This window comes from Melanerpes formicivorus, unplaced genomic scaffold (assembly GCF_026170545.1).
Source record: "Melanerpes formicivorus ecotype bairdi unplaced genomic scaffold, bMelFor1.0.p_v2 SCAF_19, whole genome shotgun sequence".
NCBI lineage: Eukaryota > Metazoa > Chordata > Aves > Piciformes > Picidae > Melanerpes > Melanerpes formicivorus.
The window spans coordinates 14904065-14918974 of NW_027142371.1; the positions used below are offsets into that span (position 1 = coordinate 14904065).

The 14910-nt window shown below is 64.1% G+C and overlaps 3 protein-coding genes across 5 annotated transcripts; 1 reads left to right on the top strand and 2 right to left on the bottom strand.

Annotated features, from left to right (window-relative positions):
• Positions 1–298: 298 nt before the first annotated feature.
• On the bottom strand, positions 299–7522 carry NSFL1C (NSFL1 cofactor). The gene is made up of 9 exons (XM_068150282.1): positions 7396–7522; positions 6428–6525; positions 5504–5578; positions 4729–4894; positions 3903–3995; positions 3199–3308; positions 2291–2428; positions 1680–1844; positions 299–672 (listed from the first exon to the last, which is right to left on the bottom strand). The coding sequence occupies exons 1-9, from the start codon at positions 7495–7497 to the stop codon at positions 510–512; spliced, it is 1110 nt and encodes a 369-aa protein (XP_068006383.1). The 5' UTR covers positions 7498–7522; the 3' UTR covers positions 299–509.
• Positions 7523–8190: 668 nt separating this feature from the next.
• On the bottom strand, positions 8191–11142 carry LOC137447060 (tyrosine-protein phosphatase non-receptor type substrate 1-like). Of its 2 annotated transcripts, none has more exons than XM_068150278.1 (5): positions 10833–11142; positions 10209–10565; positions 9673–9987; positions 9050–9397; positions 8191–8546 (listed from the first exon to the last, which is right to left on the bottom strand). In XM_068150278.1, the coding sequence occupies exons 1-5, from the start codon at positions 10903–10905 to the stop codon at positions 8440–8442; spliced, it is 1200 nt and encodes a 399-aa protein (XP_068006379.1). In that variant the 5' UTR covers positions 10906–11142; the 3' UTR covers positions 8191–8439. The 2 variants fall into 2 exon arrangements, with proteins under 2 accessions (XP_068006379.1, XP_068006380.1); XM_068150279.1 differs by having other exon boundaries at positions 8192–8543; positions 10833–11141.
• Positions 11143–11615: 473 nt separating this feature from the next.
• LOC137447069 (signal-regulatory protein delta-like) lies at positions 11616–14761 on the top strand. 2 transcript variants are annotated; one of them, XM_068150297.1, is made up of 5 exons: positions 11616–11846; positions 12822–13181; positions 13307–13478; positions 13817–13859; positions 14523–14761. In XM_068150297.1, exons 1-5 carry the CDS (start codon positions 11777–11779, stop codon positions 14649–14651), a joined length of 774 nt encoding a protein of 257 aa, XP_068006398.1. In that variant the 5' UTR covers positions 11616–11776; the 3' UTR covers positions 14652–14761. The 2 variants fall into 2 exon arrangements, with proteins under 2 accessions (XP_068006398.1, XP_068006399.1); XM_068150298.1 differs by having other exon boundaries at positions 11618–11846; positions 13820–13859.
• Positions 14762–14910: the final 149 nt, after the last annotated feature.

Here is a 14910-nt window from a genome sequence, read left to right on the forward strand (position 1 = left end):
GGGCACAGGGAGCTGCAGCTCCTTCCAACTCAAGCCCCAGGGGGTTCTGAGCCCTGCTGGGGGGACTGGGGGCACAGGGAGCTGCAGCTCCTTCCAACTCAAGCCCCAGGGGGGTCTGAGCCCTGCTGGGGGGGCTGGGGGCACAGGGAGCTGCAGCTCTTTCCAACTCAAGCCCCAGGGGGGTCTGAGCCCTGCTGGGGGGGCTGGGGGCACAGGGAGCTGCAACTCCTTCCAACTCAAGCCCCAGGGGGGTCTGAGCCCTGCTGGGGGGGCTGGGGGCACAGGGAGCTGCAGCTCCTTCCACAATGGATTCGTTTCCTTTATTCATTTTGAAGTCCACTGATCATCATCATCACCACCAAAAACAACAACCCCAAAAGAACTCCTCCTGGGAAATGCAGCTAGAGAGAAACAAAACAAAGTCCAACCAAGAGCTAAGGACCCAGAGCTAGGAGGGGCTGGGAGCCTGCCCGGGGCGGGCGGCGCCGGGGCGGCACCGGGAGGGGTCCCTATGTCAGCCTCTGGACGATGACAGCGTTGAGCAGGTTGGCTTCCTTCAAGGTCTGGCTCTCATCAGTCAGCTCTTTGTTGGGGAAGGTGGTCATGAGCACGAAGCTGGTGGCAGCCATGGCGGGCCGGGCGTCGACGATGAAGAGGCGAAGGTCGCGGATCCTGTCCCAGGGCAGCAGACACAGAGAGAGCCTCTTAGGAGCAGGGAGCCGTGGCGTGGGCTGGGGTGCAAAAGGCCTCCAAGATCACCCAAGCCAAACAGCAACCCCACACCACCATGGCCATTAAGCCCTGGCCCCGTGGCCACAGGTTCCTTGGGCACCTCCTGCCTGGGGCCGGCTCTCCCGTCCCCAGCACTGTGTCCTGCCCTTGGGCTCCCACCGTGGGGTTCAGAGCTGTGGGGACTCCACCACCGCCCTGGGCAGCCTGTGCCACTGCCTGGCCAAAGCCATCTCGTTACTCAGACCCCCAGAGAGCAGCCCAAATTCCCCTTTCCTTTGGTATCTCCAAGACCCCAGGCAGTGCTACAGGCTGGGGGCAGAGTGGCTGAGAGCAGCCAGGCAGAGAGGGACCTGGGGGGGTGCTGGTGGATGGTAGGCTGAACATGAGCCTGCAGTGTGCCCAGGCAGCCAAGAGGGCCAAGGGCATCCTGGCCTGCAGCAGGAAGAGTGTGGCCAGCAGGAGCAGGGAGGTCATTCTGCCCTGTACACTGCACTGGTTAGGCCACACCTGGAGTCCTGTGTCCAGTTCTGGGCCCCTCAGTTCAGGAAGGAGGTTGAGCTGCTGGAAGGTGTCCAGAGAAGGGCAACAAAGCTGGGGAGGGGTCTGGAGCACAGGGCTGGGGAGGAGCAGCTGAGGGAGCTGGGGGTGTTCAGCCTGGAGTAAAGGAGGCTGGGGGAAGACCTTCTGGCTCTCTACAGCTCCCTGAGAGGAGGCTGGAGCCAGGTGGGGGTTGGGCTCTGCTCCCAAGAAGCAATCAACAGGACAGGAGGAGATGGCCTCAGGCTGCCCCAGGGGAGGGTTGGGTTGGCCATGAGGAACAATTCCTTCATGGGAAGGGCTGTCAAGGGCTGGCCCAGGCTAGTGGTGGAGTCCCCATCCCTGGAGGGGTTTGAAAGGCTTGGAGCTGTGGTGCTGAGGGCATGGTCCTGTGTCCCTGCTGCCTGTACCTGTGGTGGTGGTTGAACTTCTGGACCAGGCGCCCGCCGTCCGCCAGCCGGATCTGGATGTTGGTGACCGGCTCTGCCTCGTCGATGGCAATGGCAGAGCTGGCTTTGGCCTCATTCTCTGCCTGCTGGGCTGGAGAGCTGCTGCCCATCACCTGGGGGGCAGTGCTGAGGAGGAGGAGACACAAGGGCAGCTCTCAGAAACCAACCCACTCTCCTGGGTGCCAGGGGCAGTGAGCTCGGTGCCAGCCGGGCCGCGGTGCCAGCTGGGCCGCGGTGCCCAGGGCTGCCAGCCAAGAGGCAGCAATGGGAGCTGGAAAGGAGCACTTAGGAGCCAGCAAGAGCTTGTCCAGAGCTTCACCTTCTGGAGCATCACACTGAGGGTCCTCCCTTCCCTCAGAGCACCAGGGGCAGCTGCTCCCTGCCACAGCATGGTGCCCCCAGAGCAGGGATCCTCCTCCTGCCATGGGAAAGCTCAAACCTCTCCTCCTGCCTAGGAGCAGCACCTCCCAGAGCACAGCCAGGAGGCTCCTCCTCAGCAAGACGAATCCAAGCTCCCAAGTGACTCACCCCACACACACACAGAGAGCAAACCAGCTCAGCCACCTTCTCACCTGCCCAGCTTCTGGCCTTCCCCAGTGAAAGCTCTGAAGACACTCTTTGGTTTCACGTAGTCCTCGTCCCGGTGATCCTCCATGTCCAGGTTCACCTGGCCGCCCCGCGCCAGCCGCCGCAGCTCGGCAGGCACCTCCCTGCAAACACACTGGCCTCAGGCAGCTGCCTGGAGAAGGCCACCAGGCAAGCATGGAGAGGGCAAGCACCAGCCAGGGACCCCTGGAGTTGCAGTGGAGAGGGTGGGTGCCACCTCCTGGGCGCCAGGCACAGCGAGGGGGACAGCTCCCTGCCCCTCCCCGGGACGCCGGCAGGAGCTCCCAGCCCACAGTTGTGCCCTGTGAGGAGAGGCTGAGCCCTGGGGCTGCTCAGCCTGGAGAAGACTGAGAGGGGGGTAATAAATGTTTGTAAGTACCTGAGGGCTGGGGGGCAGGAGGGAGGGGACAGGGCCAGGCCCTGCTCAGCTGCACCCTGGGATAGGCCAAGGGGCAATGGATGGAGACTGCAGCACCGGAGGCTCCACCTCACCATGAGGAGGAACTTCTGCACTGGGAGGGTCTCAGGGCTCTGGAACCCCCAGAGAGGTTGTGGAGTCTCCTGCTCTGGAGACTTTCCAGCCCCATCTGGATGTGTTGTGTGTGCCCTGTGCTGGGTTCTGTGCTCCTGCTCTGGCAGGGGGCTGGACTCAATGATCTCCAGAGGTCCCTTCCAACCCTAACACCCTGTGTGATCCTCTGTGTGTGGAGGTTTATTCACCTCAGGCTCTCCAAGGCCCACACAAACAAGGCCACCTCCTACTTACCCCCAGATTCCCCAGGCAGAATCCAGCAGCCAGAAGAAAGCTGAGGTGAGGCACATCCCTGGCTCCACACCCCCCCAGGTTTCCCTCCTCTCCCCCCTCGCTACGCACCCCCTGCGGATGTCATCCAGGAACTGAGCGTTGGAAGGGTCTTGGTAGCTCCTCAGCTCTCCACTGTCCAGACTGAATCCACTCTTCCAGAGCTTCAGGACAACATGCACCTGCAGCAGCCCCAAACCACAATCAGCCTCAGATGCAAAGGGGGGGAAAAAGGGTTCCTGCCTGGGAGAGGAACTTCAAGGTGCAGAAGATATTGCAGCCAGGCTGCTCTGGCCTGAGGGGAAACCCCCAAGCCCTGGCTACACAATGGGCATTGCTAGACTGGCACCACAGACTCCTTTTGGAGCTGAAGAGCCCCAGCTGTGCCAGGCAAGGAGCCCAAACCAAGCTGCCAGCAGGGCAGTGCTTGCTGACACAGCAAGCAGCAGAGTCTCGCCTCGATGCTGTGAGCTCCACAGCTCCTCAGTGGCTGAAGGAGAGTTCAGCACCCCCTGCTCTCTGCACTGTTGTTGCTTCCACAACCTGCACTGCTCAGCCAAGCTCAGAATCTTCATTACAAGTCAGTCAGGGAAGTGCTCTGGGGAGAGCCAAGCAGCTTCCCTTGGCTGATCCAGAGTCCCAGGGGAAGCAGGATTTGCCCTCCTGCTGGCCTCCTGAATTCCCATCAAGCTTTCTACTCTGCTCACTCAAGCTGTGCAGCTAGAGCAGAGGAATCCCTTGGGGGGTTATCTGCACCCCAGAGCAGGGATACTCACATCCTGGGCAGAGTTCTGCCTCCTCTCCCCTGCCACGTAGGCAGACTCCTCCTCTGGAGTGGCCCCGAGGCGATAGCCTCCACCTGCGAAGGGCTGCAAGAGAGGGGAGAGGGGAGAGGGGCAGGTCAGGTCTGAAGGGTGGCATGGGTGACACCCACAGGCACCTGGACAGGCTGCAGAGGTGGCTGAGGAGAAGCTCAGGAGGTTCAATAAGGCACCTAGGTCAGGGCAGTGCTAGGTATCAGTCCAGGCTGGGGGTGCTGAGATTGAGAGCAGCCCTGCAGAGAAGGACCTGGGGGTGCTGGGCAGGAGCCAGCAGTCTGAGCCTGCAGCACAGGAGGCCAAGGGCAGCCTGGGCTGCATCCAAAGCAGTGTGGCCAGAGGTGGAGAGAGAGGATCCTGCCCCTCTGCTCTGCTCTGGGGAGGCCTCACAAGGGCACAACCTCTAAGCCAGGAGGTGCCATGAGGAGAAAGTTGTTTGGTGTGAGGGTGCAGAGCCCTGGGGCAGGCTGCCCAGAGAGGCTGTGGAGTCTCCTTCTGTAGAAAGCTCCCAAGCCTCCCTGGCCATTGTGCCCCTGGGGCAAGCTGCTGTGGGTGCCCTGCTGAGGGGCTTGGCCTGGGTGACCCTTGGGGGTCTCTCCCAACCTGGCCTTCCCTCATCCCGTGGCCTCCGGGGGCCCCTTCCTACTTCCACCAGGCTGAGATTCTGCGAGTCCAGGCTGAACTTGCCCTCTCACAGATCACTGCAGGACTCCACAGAACCAGCCAGCTGTCAGGGTGGGAGGCCCAAATGAAGCAGGGAGCAGAAGCTGTCCTCCCTCCTCACTTTGGGCTTGCTGCTCTCGCCGCCGCCCCGGGCCGCCCGCTCCACCGCCACGGCGCCGTGCTCCTTGGCCCCCCTGAACAGATCCTCCACCAGCTCGTTGGGGCTCTTCTTCCTCGGGGGGCCAACGATCTGCTGCCCACTCCTCTCTGAGCCACCAGCATAAAACCTGAGAGCAGAAAGCACAGAGCAGCTGGCTGAGGCTGGCTCCTGCGGCGGGGGGCGGGCAGGGCTCTGCTGAGCTCCCTACAGCTTGGAGCTGCAGACATTAGCCACCCCCAGGGGGCCACGGGGCCAGGGTCTCCTGCTGCAGCCACTCCCAAGTTCCTGTGCTGCAGAGACTCTCATGTGATGTCACTCACTGATCAATAAGCTGATAACAACCCACTCAGGCTCAGCAAGAGAGAGAGAGAGCAGCCTGGCAGGGCTCAAACGCTGGCAAAGGACAGGACAGGACAGCATGACTGGGCAAGAGGAAATGGCCTCAGGTGGTCCCAGGGGAGGTTCAGGTTGGACAGGAGGAACAATTGCTTCATGGAAAGGGTTGGCCAGGCCTGGCCCAGGCTGCCCAGGGCAGTGGTGGAGTCCCCATCCCTGCAGGGGCTTGAAAGCTAAGGAGCTGTGGTGCTGAGGGCCATGGGCTGGGGGTGCCCTGGCAGGGCTGGGCCAGGGTTAATGGTTGGAGCCCATGGCCCAACCAACACAGCCCCTGCCCTGCCCTGCCCTGCCCACAAGTGCCCAGCCACCACAGAAGGGCTGCAAGTCTTTGAACACTTACCTCTGTCCCTCCTCCTCTTCATCATCCTCCTCCTGTGCATGGACAAGGTCTCTGAAGGATGTCACTCTGTGGTCACTGCAAGAGTCAACTGCAGAGCCTCAGCCTCACCACTCACTGCAGCCACAGAAGCTACAGCTCCTCAGCACAGCACTCTGGGGGACCCTGGGCTGCTTTCCAGGGTCTGGCTCATCACTGTGTACAGTGACAGGTCAGCACTGCTGGAACTGAGGGCTGAGCCAAGCTCTTGGACCTCTGCACTCACCCAGCAGGAGGGGGTGCAAAAGGGGAGGGCTGGGATGGTAGCTGCAGTAGGGCAATGGTTTGAAAGGAGAGCAGAGCAGAGCAGATTGAGATTGGAGGTGAGGAGCAAGTTGTGCCCCAGGAGGCTGCTGGAACCCTGCAGCAGGTTGCCCAGGGAGGGAGCTGAGGCCTCATGGCTGGAGCTGTGCAAGGTGAGGCTGGAGAAGGCTGTGAGCAAGCTGCTGCAGGGAGGATGTCCCTGCTGAGGGCAGGGGTGCACTGGGTGGCCTTTGGAGGTCCCTTCCAGCCCAAAGCATCCTGTGGCTCCATGACACCAGCTCAGCTGTCACACCCAATTGGAACACTTTTTTCCTCAGGAGGTACAACTCTGCTGACAGCATCACCAACCTCTCCTCTACCCTCCAGAGGCAAACTAAGCTCTTCCTGAGCACTGAGCTTGAGTTTTCCTGGCTGCTCCTTGGGTCAGCTGTGCAATGCCAGCTGTGCCTGCCCTGGCTCACCACTGAGCTCCCACCACAGCTGCAGCCCCACCTGAGGTGCAGCAGGGCTGGAGGCAGGGCTCCTCCTGCTGCCACCCAACATGCATCACCTCAGCAGCTTCACTCTCAGCTGCTCACAAGCTGCTGCTGAACAGATCAGCCCAAGCTGAAGCTTCCTCCTCACCTGGCTACAGTGCCTCTGGATATGGAGCTGGGTGCTGGCTGGGGAAGGGTCAGGATGTCCTCATCCCCTCCGTCCTCGTAGAAGCTGGCAAGTGCAATCTGGAAGGGAACACCCAGGAGCTCCTCAGGGCGGCAGCAAAGGCTCCACAGCCACACACAGACACCAGGGCCGAGGCTTTTGTCACCCTGGGCCTCAACGGGCACATCGACAGCCACCTCCTGCAGGGCTCCCGCTGGGGGCCAGAGGCACGGAGAGGCTCTGCCAGCCTCCCAGGTTTGGCTTTGCTCCGGAGGACACTCACCCCTACAGCCCTGCCAGGGCAGCCTCCCCCGCGGGCGGCCATGGAGCTGCAGCGCTTCTGGGGGGGCTACGCCAAAACCACCCTCGGGAAGCGCTGCTTTTGGGACAGCCGCGAAGGGGGAGGGAGGGGAGGGGAGGGAGGGGAGGGGAGGGGAGGGGAGGGCAGGGGAGGGCGGCCGGAGGCAGCGCACAGCGGGGGCCGAACACCCTCCGGGCCTGGGGCTGCCGCGGACGAGCCGAGCGGCGTTGCACCAACCAACCACACCGGCGCCCGAGGAGCGCCCAGACCCCCGCAGCGCCGCGCCCCGGGACAGGCACCGGCCGATTAACTCTCCGACGAACGAGAGAGCCGGGGCAGGCTCCGGTGCCCAGCAGCCCCCCGCCCCGCCTGAGCCCGACCCTCGCAGCCCGCCGAGGGGCTGGGCCTGAGGAGCGCTCTCCGGGCGAGGTGCGAGCCCCCGGGAAGCCGAGCGCCCGGCCCAGCGCTTCCCCCGCAGCCGCCACGGCCTCCGGGGCCCGGCGCCGGCCCGCGGCCGCGCTGCCACCGCCGAGCTGCCACCGCCGAGCTGCCACCGCCGAGCTGCCACCGCCGAGCTGCCACCGCCGAGCTGCCACCGCCGCGCTGCCACCGCCGAGCTGCCGCCCGCGAGGGGCGGCGGCGCGGGTACCTGGAGGTCCCAGCCGGCGGACTCCAAGAAGAAGCGCGCTCGCTCCTCCTCGGCGCCGGTCACGGCCACGAACTCCCTCAGCGCCTCCTCCCTCTCCGCCATCTTGCCGCGGTGCAGCGCCCAAAGCCCGCCGGGGCCCCGCGCCCGCCGCGGCCCGCCCGGGGTGCGCCGCCAAAGCCGCCCGGGTGGAAACGAGGCCAGGGCGGCGCGCGGCCCCCTGCCCGCGAACAGCGGCCCCTGGCGGCGCGGAGGTGCCGTGTGCCGCGCCCAGCGCCCGGCGTGCGCCGAGAGTGGGCAGCGCCGAGCACCGGGGACGGGCAGCGCCGAGCACTGGGTGTACAGAACCGAGCACCGGGGACGGGCAGCGCCGAGCACCGGGGACGGGCAGCGCCGAGCACTGGGTGCACAGAACCGAGCACCGGGGATGGGCAGCGCCGAGCACTGGGTGTACAGAACCGAGAACCGGGGACGGGCAGCGCCGAGCACTGGGTGTACAGAACCGAGCACCGGGGACGGGCAGCGCCGAGCACTGGGTGCACAGAACCGAGCACCGGGGACGGGCAGCGCCGAGCACTGGGTGCACAGAACCGAGCACCGGGGACGGGCAGCGCCGAGCACTGGGTGTACAGAACCGAGCACCGGGGACGGGCAGCGCCGAGCACTGGGTGTACAGAACCGAGCACCGGGGACGGGCAGCGCCGAGCACTGGGTGTACAGAACCGAGCACCGGGGATGGGCAGCGCCGAGCACTGGGTGTACAGAACCGAGCACCGGGGATGGGCAGCGCCGAGCACTGGGTGTACAGAATCGAGCACCGGGGATGGACGGCATCGAGCCCCGGGAGGTTGCCCAGGCCGGGGCAGGACCGGGCTGCGTGAACCAGCTACGCGGAGCAGCCCAGAAGAGACTGTGCGCCCCGAAGGCTTTATTGCCAGGTACGTGTCTCAAAGCTGGCGGCGACCGAAGCCCGGGACCCGCTCCCGGCACAAGAACCGGAGGCTGTCAGGGAACGGGATGCGGCGGCAGCCCCAGACGTTGCCCTCCTCAGGTCCTGATGCGTCTGAAGAGGAAGATCAGGAGGCCGCCCAGGAACCCCTTCTCCAGCAGGATGGCAAACCACAGGCCGGGGCTGGCCAGGAGGGTCAGACCTGCTGTGGGGACAGGGCACATGAGCAGCTGGGACCCGAGTGCATCCCGCAGCCCCCGGCCACCACCAGCAGCCCGCAGCGCTCACGCAGCAAGCTGGGACCAGACACTCAGCCCCTCCTGGGCTGGGACAATCCCTGACTACCCCTGCAGCAAAGAAATCTTTCCTGATCTCCAACCTCAGCCTCCCCTGGGGCAATTCCAGGCCATTGCCTCTCATCCTATCACCTGAGACTAGGGAGCAGAGCCCAAGCCCCACCTGGCTCCAGCCTCCTCTCAGGGGGCTGTAGAGAGCCAGCAGCTCTCCCCCCAGCCTCCTTTACTCCAGGCTGGACACCCCCAGCTCCCTCAGCTGCTCCTCACACCACTTGTGCTCCAGACCAGTCCAGACACAAGATTTGGGGTCCTTGAACAAGATCCTGGTGGAACTTGGAGCTCTCTCAGGGTGAGGGTGGGGGACAAGCTCCAGCCTTGCCCACAGGGCCACCTGCCAGCAGGTCTCACTCACCATTCTCTGCTGGGCTGCGGTCCCCCAGCCCCTCCTTGGCTGGCACAGCGACCCAGAGGGTGACTGTGCTGCTGATGGGGTCCTGGCCGTCGTGCACCACCCGGCAGGTGAAGGCTGACCCATTCCTGTCCTCCGTGGCCTGCACCTCCACCAGGCTGCTCAGCTGGAACAAGCCCTGCGGGGTCTCCACCGGCCGGGAGGTGTTCTGCACCGGCAGCTCCCTGCCGCCCTCCAGCCAGCTCAGGGCCAGGTCCCGCGGGTAGAAGCCTTCCACGCGGCAGGAGAGGGTCCAGGTCTTGTTGAGCTCCACGGAGCTGGCCTCGGGGAGCAGGCGAACGCTGGGGGCCACTGGGGAGAGAAGAGGCTCCAGGGGTGCCCCAGCTCTGCTGCCCACAGCCTGCCCTGGCCCTGGCCCAGCACCCCCAGCCCTGGGCTGTGCCCCCAGCCCTCTGCCCTGTCCCCATCCCAGCACCCCCAGCCCTGGGCTGTGCCCCCAGCCCTCTGCCCTCTCCCAGTCCCATCCCTGGGCTGTGCCCCTATCCCTCTGCCCTGGCCCCATCACAGCACCCCCAGCCCTGGGCTGTGCCCCTATCCCCCTGCCCTGGCCCCATCCCAGCCCTCACCTCGCAGGGCTTCCCTCAGCTGGTAGGTGCCCCTCAGGGGGGCTGGCAGCGTTGGGTGCTGCACCTCACAGGCCAGCTGGGAGCGGACGTCCTGCGGCAGCAGTGCCAAGGTCACTGTGCTGGACATGCTGTAGGAGGAGTTGCTGTGCCCAGGCCTGACCCGGGGCTGCTGAGCCGAGATGGGAGTCTTGTTCTTGAGCCACCTCACTCTGATGTCCTTGGGGAAGAAGCCTCCAGTCTCACAGGTGAAGGACACTGATGCCTCTGGGCCTGCCCTGCGCCTGGGCCCGGACACCACTGGCTGGCTGGGGCTGGCTGGGAGGGCAAGCACAGAGACATCAGACCAGGCTCTGCCACTCCTGCCCAGCCCTGGGGCTGCAGGGAGTGGGTAACCCCCCCCGGGCAACGGATGTGCCCACAGGACCCTCTCCCAAGCCCCTTCCCCATCCTCACTCACCCAAAGCAGAGCCCCCTGGGCTGGGCTGTTCCTGGTGGGGCTGGTTCCCACCAGGAGCTGTTCCTGTAGCCCCACTCACCATGTACAGACACCACTGTGCCCTTCCCGTGCTGGAACACCTGCGGAGCAGCCCCTGGCTGCCCACTTCTCATGAACTTCACACAGTAGTAGGTGCCAGCGTCCTCGGGCTGAACATCCCTGATCTGGATGCTGAAGTCCACGTTGGATTCATCCAGCACCCTGGTCACACGGGGGCTGTACATAGTCTGAGCATAAATGGTCTTGTTCTCACTGCCCCAGTCCTTCAGCCACTTCACAGGGCCAATGGGACCCTCTCCAGAGATGGTGCAGCTCAGGGTGATTGTCTCCCCTGCTGTTGCCAAGAGCTGCTCCTGGGGCTGCTGCAGCCTGAAACTCCCACTCTGGGCATCCACACCTGGGCATAGCAACAGAAGGGTTTGGGGCTGATGAAGGGCCCTGGAGCCTGGGCACAGCGTGGGACATCACCAGACTCCTGTCCCTGTGGCCAGAGCAGGGGATGGAGAGATGTCCCCACCCCTTGGGGCAGCCAGCACTGGGAGGGACTACAAGGTGGGGAGGACTTGGGGCCACTGGAGTAAAACCAGTGGGCAGCAGGAGGCATTGCCCTGCCAGCAGCACAAGGAGCATGCATGGGAAGGGCACTGGGGCTGTGCCCACTCACCTGTCTCTCTCTGGAGCAGAAGAAGCATCAGGCAGGTAAGAGACAGCATCTGTGTCACTGGAGCCGTGGGCATGGCCACATCCCAGCCCCTGACAGCTCAGCTTGGCTCGGCTCAGCTCGGCTCACTGGAGCACTGGCCTCTGTGCTGGGAAAGGGGAAGGAAGGAGCTCACCCACCAGCCAAGTTCCTCCACAGAACCCCTTGCACAAGTCCCCACGAGGACAATCTCCACCCTCTCTTGTCACCATGCTGTCCCCCTGCTGAGGCTGGAAGAGAATTGCTGAGGTTGGAAGAGACCTCTGAGAGCATCAAGTCCAACAGCTTGCCTGGAGCCCACACTGCTGCTAAGCCACTGTCACCAAACCACATCCCTCAGCACCACATCCACATCTTTTAAACAGCTCCAGGGCTGGGGACTCCACCACCTCCCTGGGCAGCCTGTTCTACAGCCTGAGAATCCTTGCTGTGAAGAAATTCTTCCTCATGTCGAACCTGAACCTTCCCTGGGGCAACCTGAGGCTGTTTCTTCTTGTCCTCTCCCTTGTTCCTTGGGAGAAGAGACCAACTCCCAGCTGGCTCCAGCCTCCTTTCAGGGAGCTGCAGAGAGCCTCCTCATGCTCAACAGCGTGATGGAGAGGTGACAGCTGGGTCATCTCCGTGGTGCCAAGCGTCACCCAAGCCCTGGCACCAGCACTCTGGCCGCTTTGCCAAACTGGAGCGCCCCAGAGGAGCCCCTCGGGGTCGGGCTGGCCCCGGAAGCTCTTCCCCGTTGGGTGATGCCCTTGGCTGGGGATGAAGCCCGGGGCAAGTCCCGGTCGGTTCCCCAAGCAGCGGGCAGGCACCAAAAGCGTTAACAGCCTGCGTCCGCTCGCCTCCCATTTCCTGCCCAGCTTCTTCTCCTTTTCCTTCTCCCGGAGCCCCAGCCCAAAATTCGGGCAGTGCCAATGGCCTGGCGAACGGCTGCCGCTCCGCTTCTGCTCGGGCAGCTCAGCCTCATCCCGCTGCGGCTCTCCGGTGAGTCCCGGGGCGCCGGGATCCGCCCCCCCCGCTCCCGCCAGCTCCGCTGCTTCTCTGCCCCGCCGCGGGGGGAACGGGACGGCGCGGGGCAGGAGCAGCGGATCGGTAAAGAGGACAGGATGGCAGAAGCAGGCGCGGGGAAGGGAGGGGATCCTCTACCGACCACCTTTTGGGGCTGCCGGGGGGCTAGGAAGGTGGAACTGGCGGCACCGAGCACCGGCGGTGCAACGTCAAACCCCTTCGAGGCAGTGCCGAAGGTAGCGAGGGGCTCTGGGCAGGAGTCTGGGGACAGGAGCAGTTTGGGGGGACAGAGGAGTTTTGGGGCGAAAGGAGTCTGGAGGCAGGAGGGGTTTGGGAGCAGGAGTCTGGGGGCAAGAGGAGTGTGGGGGCAGAGGAGCTTAGGGGGCAGGAGGGTTTGGGGGACTGGAGGAGCTTGAGGGTCCATGAGAAGTTTGGAGGCAGAGGGCTCTGGGGACATGAGGGATTTGGGGACAGGGGACTTCGGGGACAGGAGGGGTCTGGGGGCTTTACTGGCTTCCAGGAGCTGCTCAGAGCTGGCTCCTGGGCACCAGCCAGCAGCCCCTGGCTGTGGACTCCAGCTGCCCACAGCGCCGCAGCGAGCCCGGCCGCGCCGGACTGCGATGTTAATGTTTAACAGCGCCCGCAGCTCTTCCTGCCAGGAATTCCCCTTGGCTCCCTCTCTACCTTCCCACACTCCCAACACCCGGACAGGAGACACAGATTTGCTCCTTGTTCAATTTGAAACTGGCTTCCGCCGCTCCCGGTGCCGCCGCTCCCGGTGCCGCCGCTCCCGGTGCCTGTGGTCTGTCCCTGCCATATCCAGGGATATTTCCCAGCGGAGCTGCTGCAAACTCGGAGCGAGCAGGAGCTGCTCTGCCTGTCGAGGGTGAGCGGAGCAGGCCCTGCCCTTGCTCCTCGCTCAGCCCCAAACCCTCTTGTCGCTGTGCCCAGGTGTGGATGCCCAGAAGAATTCGCCCCTCAGGCTGGAACAGCCCCAGAAGCAGCTATGGGTGACGGTGGGGCAGATGCTAACCCTGAGCTGCACCATCTCTGGAGAGGGCCACCCTGGCCCTGTGAAGTGGCTGAAGGGCTGGGGCAGCGAGAACAAGACCATTTATGACCAGACCAGCTCCAGCCCCCGTGTGACCAGGGTGGTGGATGGATCCAACGAGGACTTCAGCATCCAGATCAGGGATGTTCAGCCCGAGGACGCTGGCACCTACTACTGTGTGAAGTTCACGAGAAGTGTGCAGCCAGGGGCTGCTCTGCAGGTGTTCCAGCACGGGAAGGGCACAGTGGTGTCCGTGCAGGGTGAGTGCAGCCTGGCAGGACCCTGCGCCTGGCTCCCTGCTCCTGGCCCCCACCTTGCCCACGCTGTGGTCTCACTCTGCCCAGCACCCACCACCCTTTCCCTGCTCTGCCTTGTACCTGCACAGACACACCCCTGGTTCCTGGCATGGTGGCTGCAGCTGTAGTGCTCTTCTTCCTCCTCCTCCTCCTCCTCGGCCTCTTGGTCGCCTTTTGCATGTACCGCAGGAAGCGCCGAGGGCAGGCAGGCAGCCAGAGCCTGTCCAGAGCCTGCTGTGCAGAGACCCCCAGCCCCACCAGGTTGGTACCCACCACCTCCTCCTTACCCACCTGCCCTATCCTGGTGTCCTGCCCCTCTGCAGCAGTGATTCTCCCCAGAACAAGACCTTTACTTGCTGTGCTGTGTCACTTCTCTCTGTGGGGAGCATCCAGCACTGCAGAGCTCCTGCAGCCCTTTCACCACGGCCCAGGCACGCAGGCACCACCTTGTCCCTCTCCTCTGCCTTCAGTGTGGGCATCGTGGGGCCAAGTGCCACTGAGCCCAGCTAAACTTTGTGAGGGAACTGAGGAGCACTGTGCTGGGTGCAGTGGGGAAGGGACCTGGCTTCTGTGAGCTCTAATGATCATCCTTCCCCCAGCAGAGAAGTCCTGGATGCAGAGACCTCACATCTGCCCAGCCAGGTAAGTGGGAGCCATGAAAATTACATAATCCCAGCCCCCCAGTGTGGTGAGGTTGGAAGGGACCTCTGGAGCTCACCCAGGCCAAGCCCTGCTCCAGCAGGGCACCCACAGCAGCCTGCCCAGCAGCACAGTGCCCAGGGGAGGTTGGAAGCTCTCCCACAGAAGGAAACTCCACAACCTCTCTGGGCAGCCTGCTGCAGGGCTCTGCTCCCTCACACCAAACAACTTTCTCCTCAGGGAACCTCCTGGCTGCCACTCTGTGCCCATTGCTCCTTGGCCTGTCCCTGGGCACCACTGAGCAGAGCCTGGCCCCAGCCTCTTGCCCCCACAGCTCCTTTAGCTCCTGCTGAGCATTGCTCAGCTCCCCTCTGGGGCTGCTCTGCTGCAGGCTCTCAGCCCCAGGGCTCTCAGCCTTTGCTCCTCACAGAGCTGCTCCAGGCCCCAGTATGAGGAAGACTTTCCCAGCTCACAGAGACTTTAGAAGGCTCTGGGGCCAAGATGGGCACCGGGTGAGCAGCAGCTGCCCTCACACAGTCCCAGCACACTCAGCACCCTGCAGCCACAGCCCCCCTGTGCCCCCTGTCCCAGCCTGAACCTGCCCTGGGGGTGCCCTCTGCAAGATTTCTCTGGGGTCAGCATTAACCCTTTGTCTGCCCCCTGCAGCAAAGCAGCAAGGAGGACACCACCATCCACTACGCCGACCTCCAGCCCCTGCCCTCGGCCCCCTGGCGCGGCAGGAGCCCAGGCACCGCCCGCTCCGAGTATGCCAGCGTCAGGGTAGCTGCCAAGTGATGTGTGGCACCGCAGCCTGCACGGCCAAAGGAGCCAGGGGAGGCAGCAGGGACTTCTCTGCAGGGTGCAATAAAGAAGTGGCTGTGTTTGTGTGGCACAGCCCAGTCCGAGCTCAGAGCACTGTGCTCGGGGCTGGCAAAGCTTCCCACGTCCATTGCTGCGACAGCAGTGGTGCCAGGTGAGGCTCAGGGCTGGACCCACCCCGCCAGGGCTTGCCAGCAGCTCTCCCAGGACCCAGCAGCCATCTGGAGCACAGGAT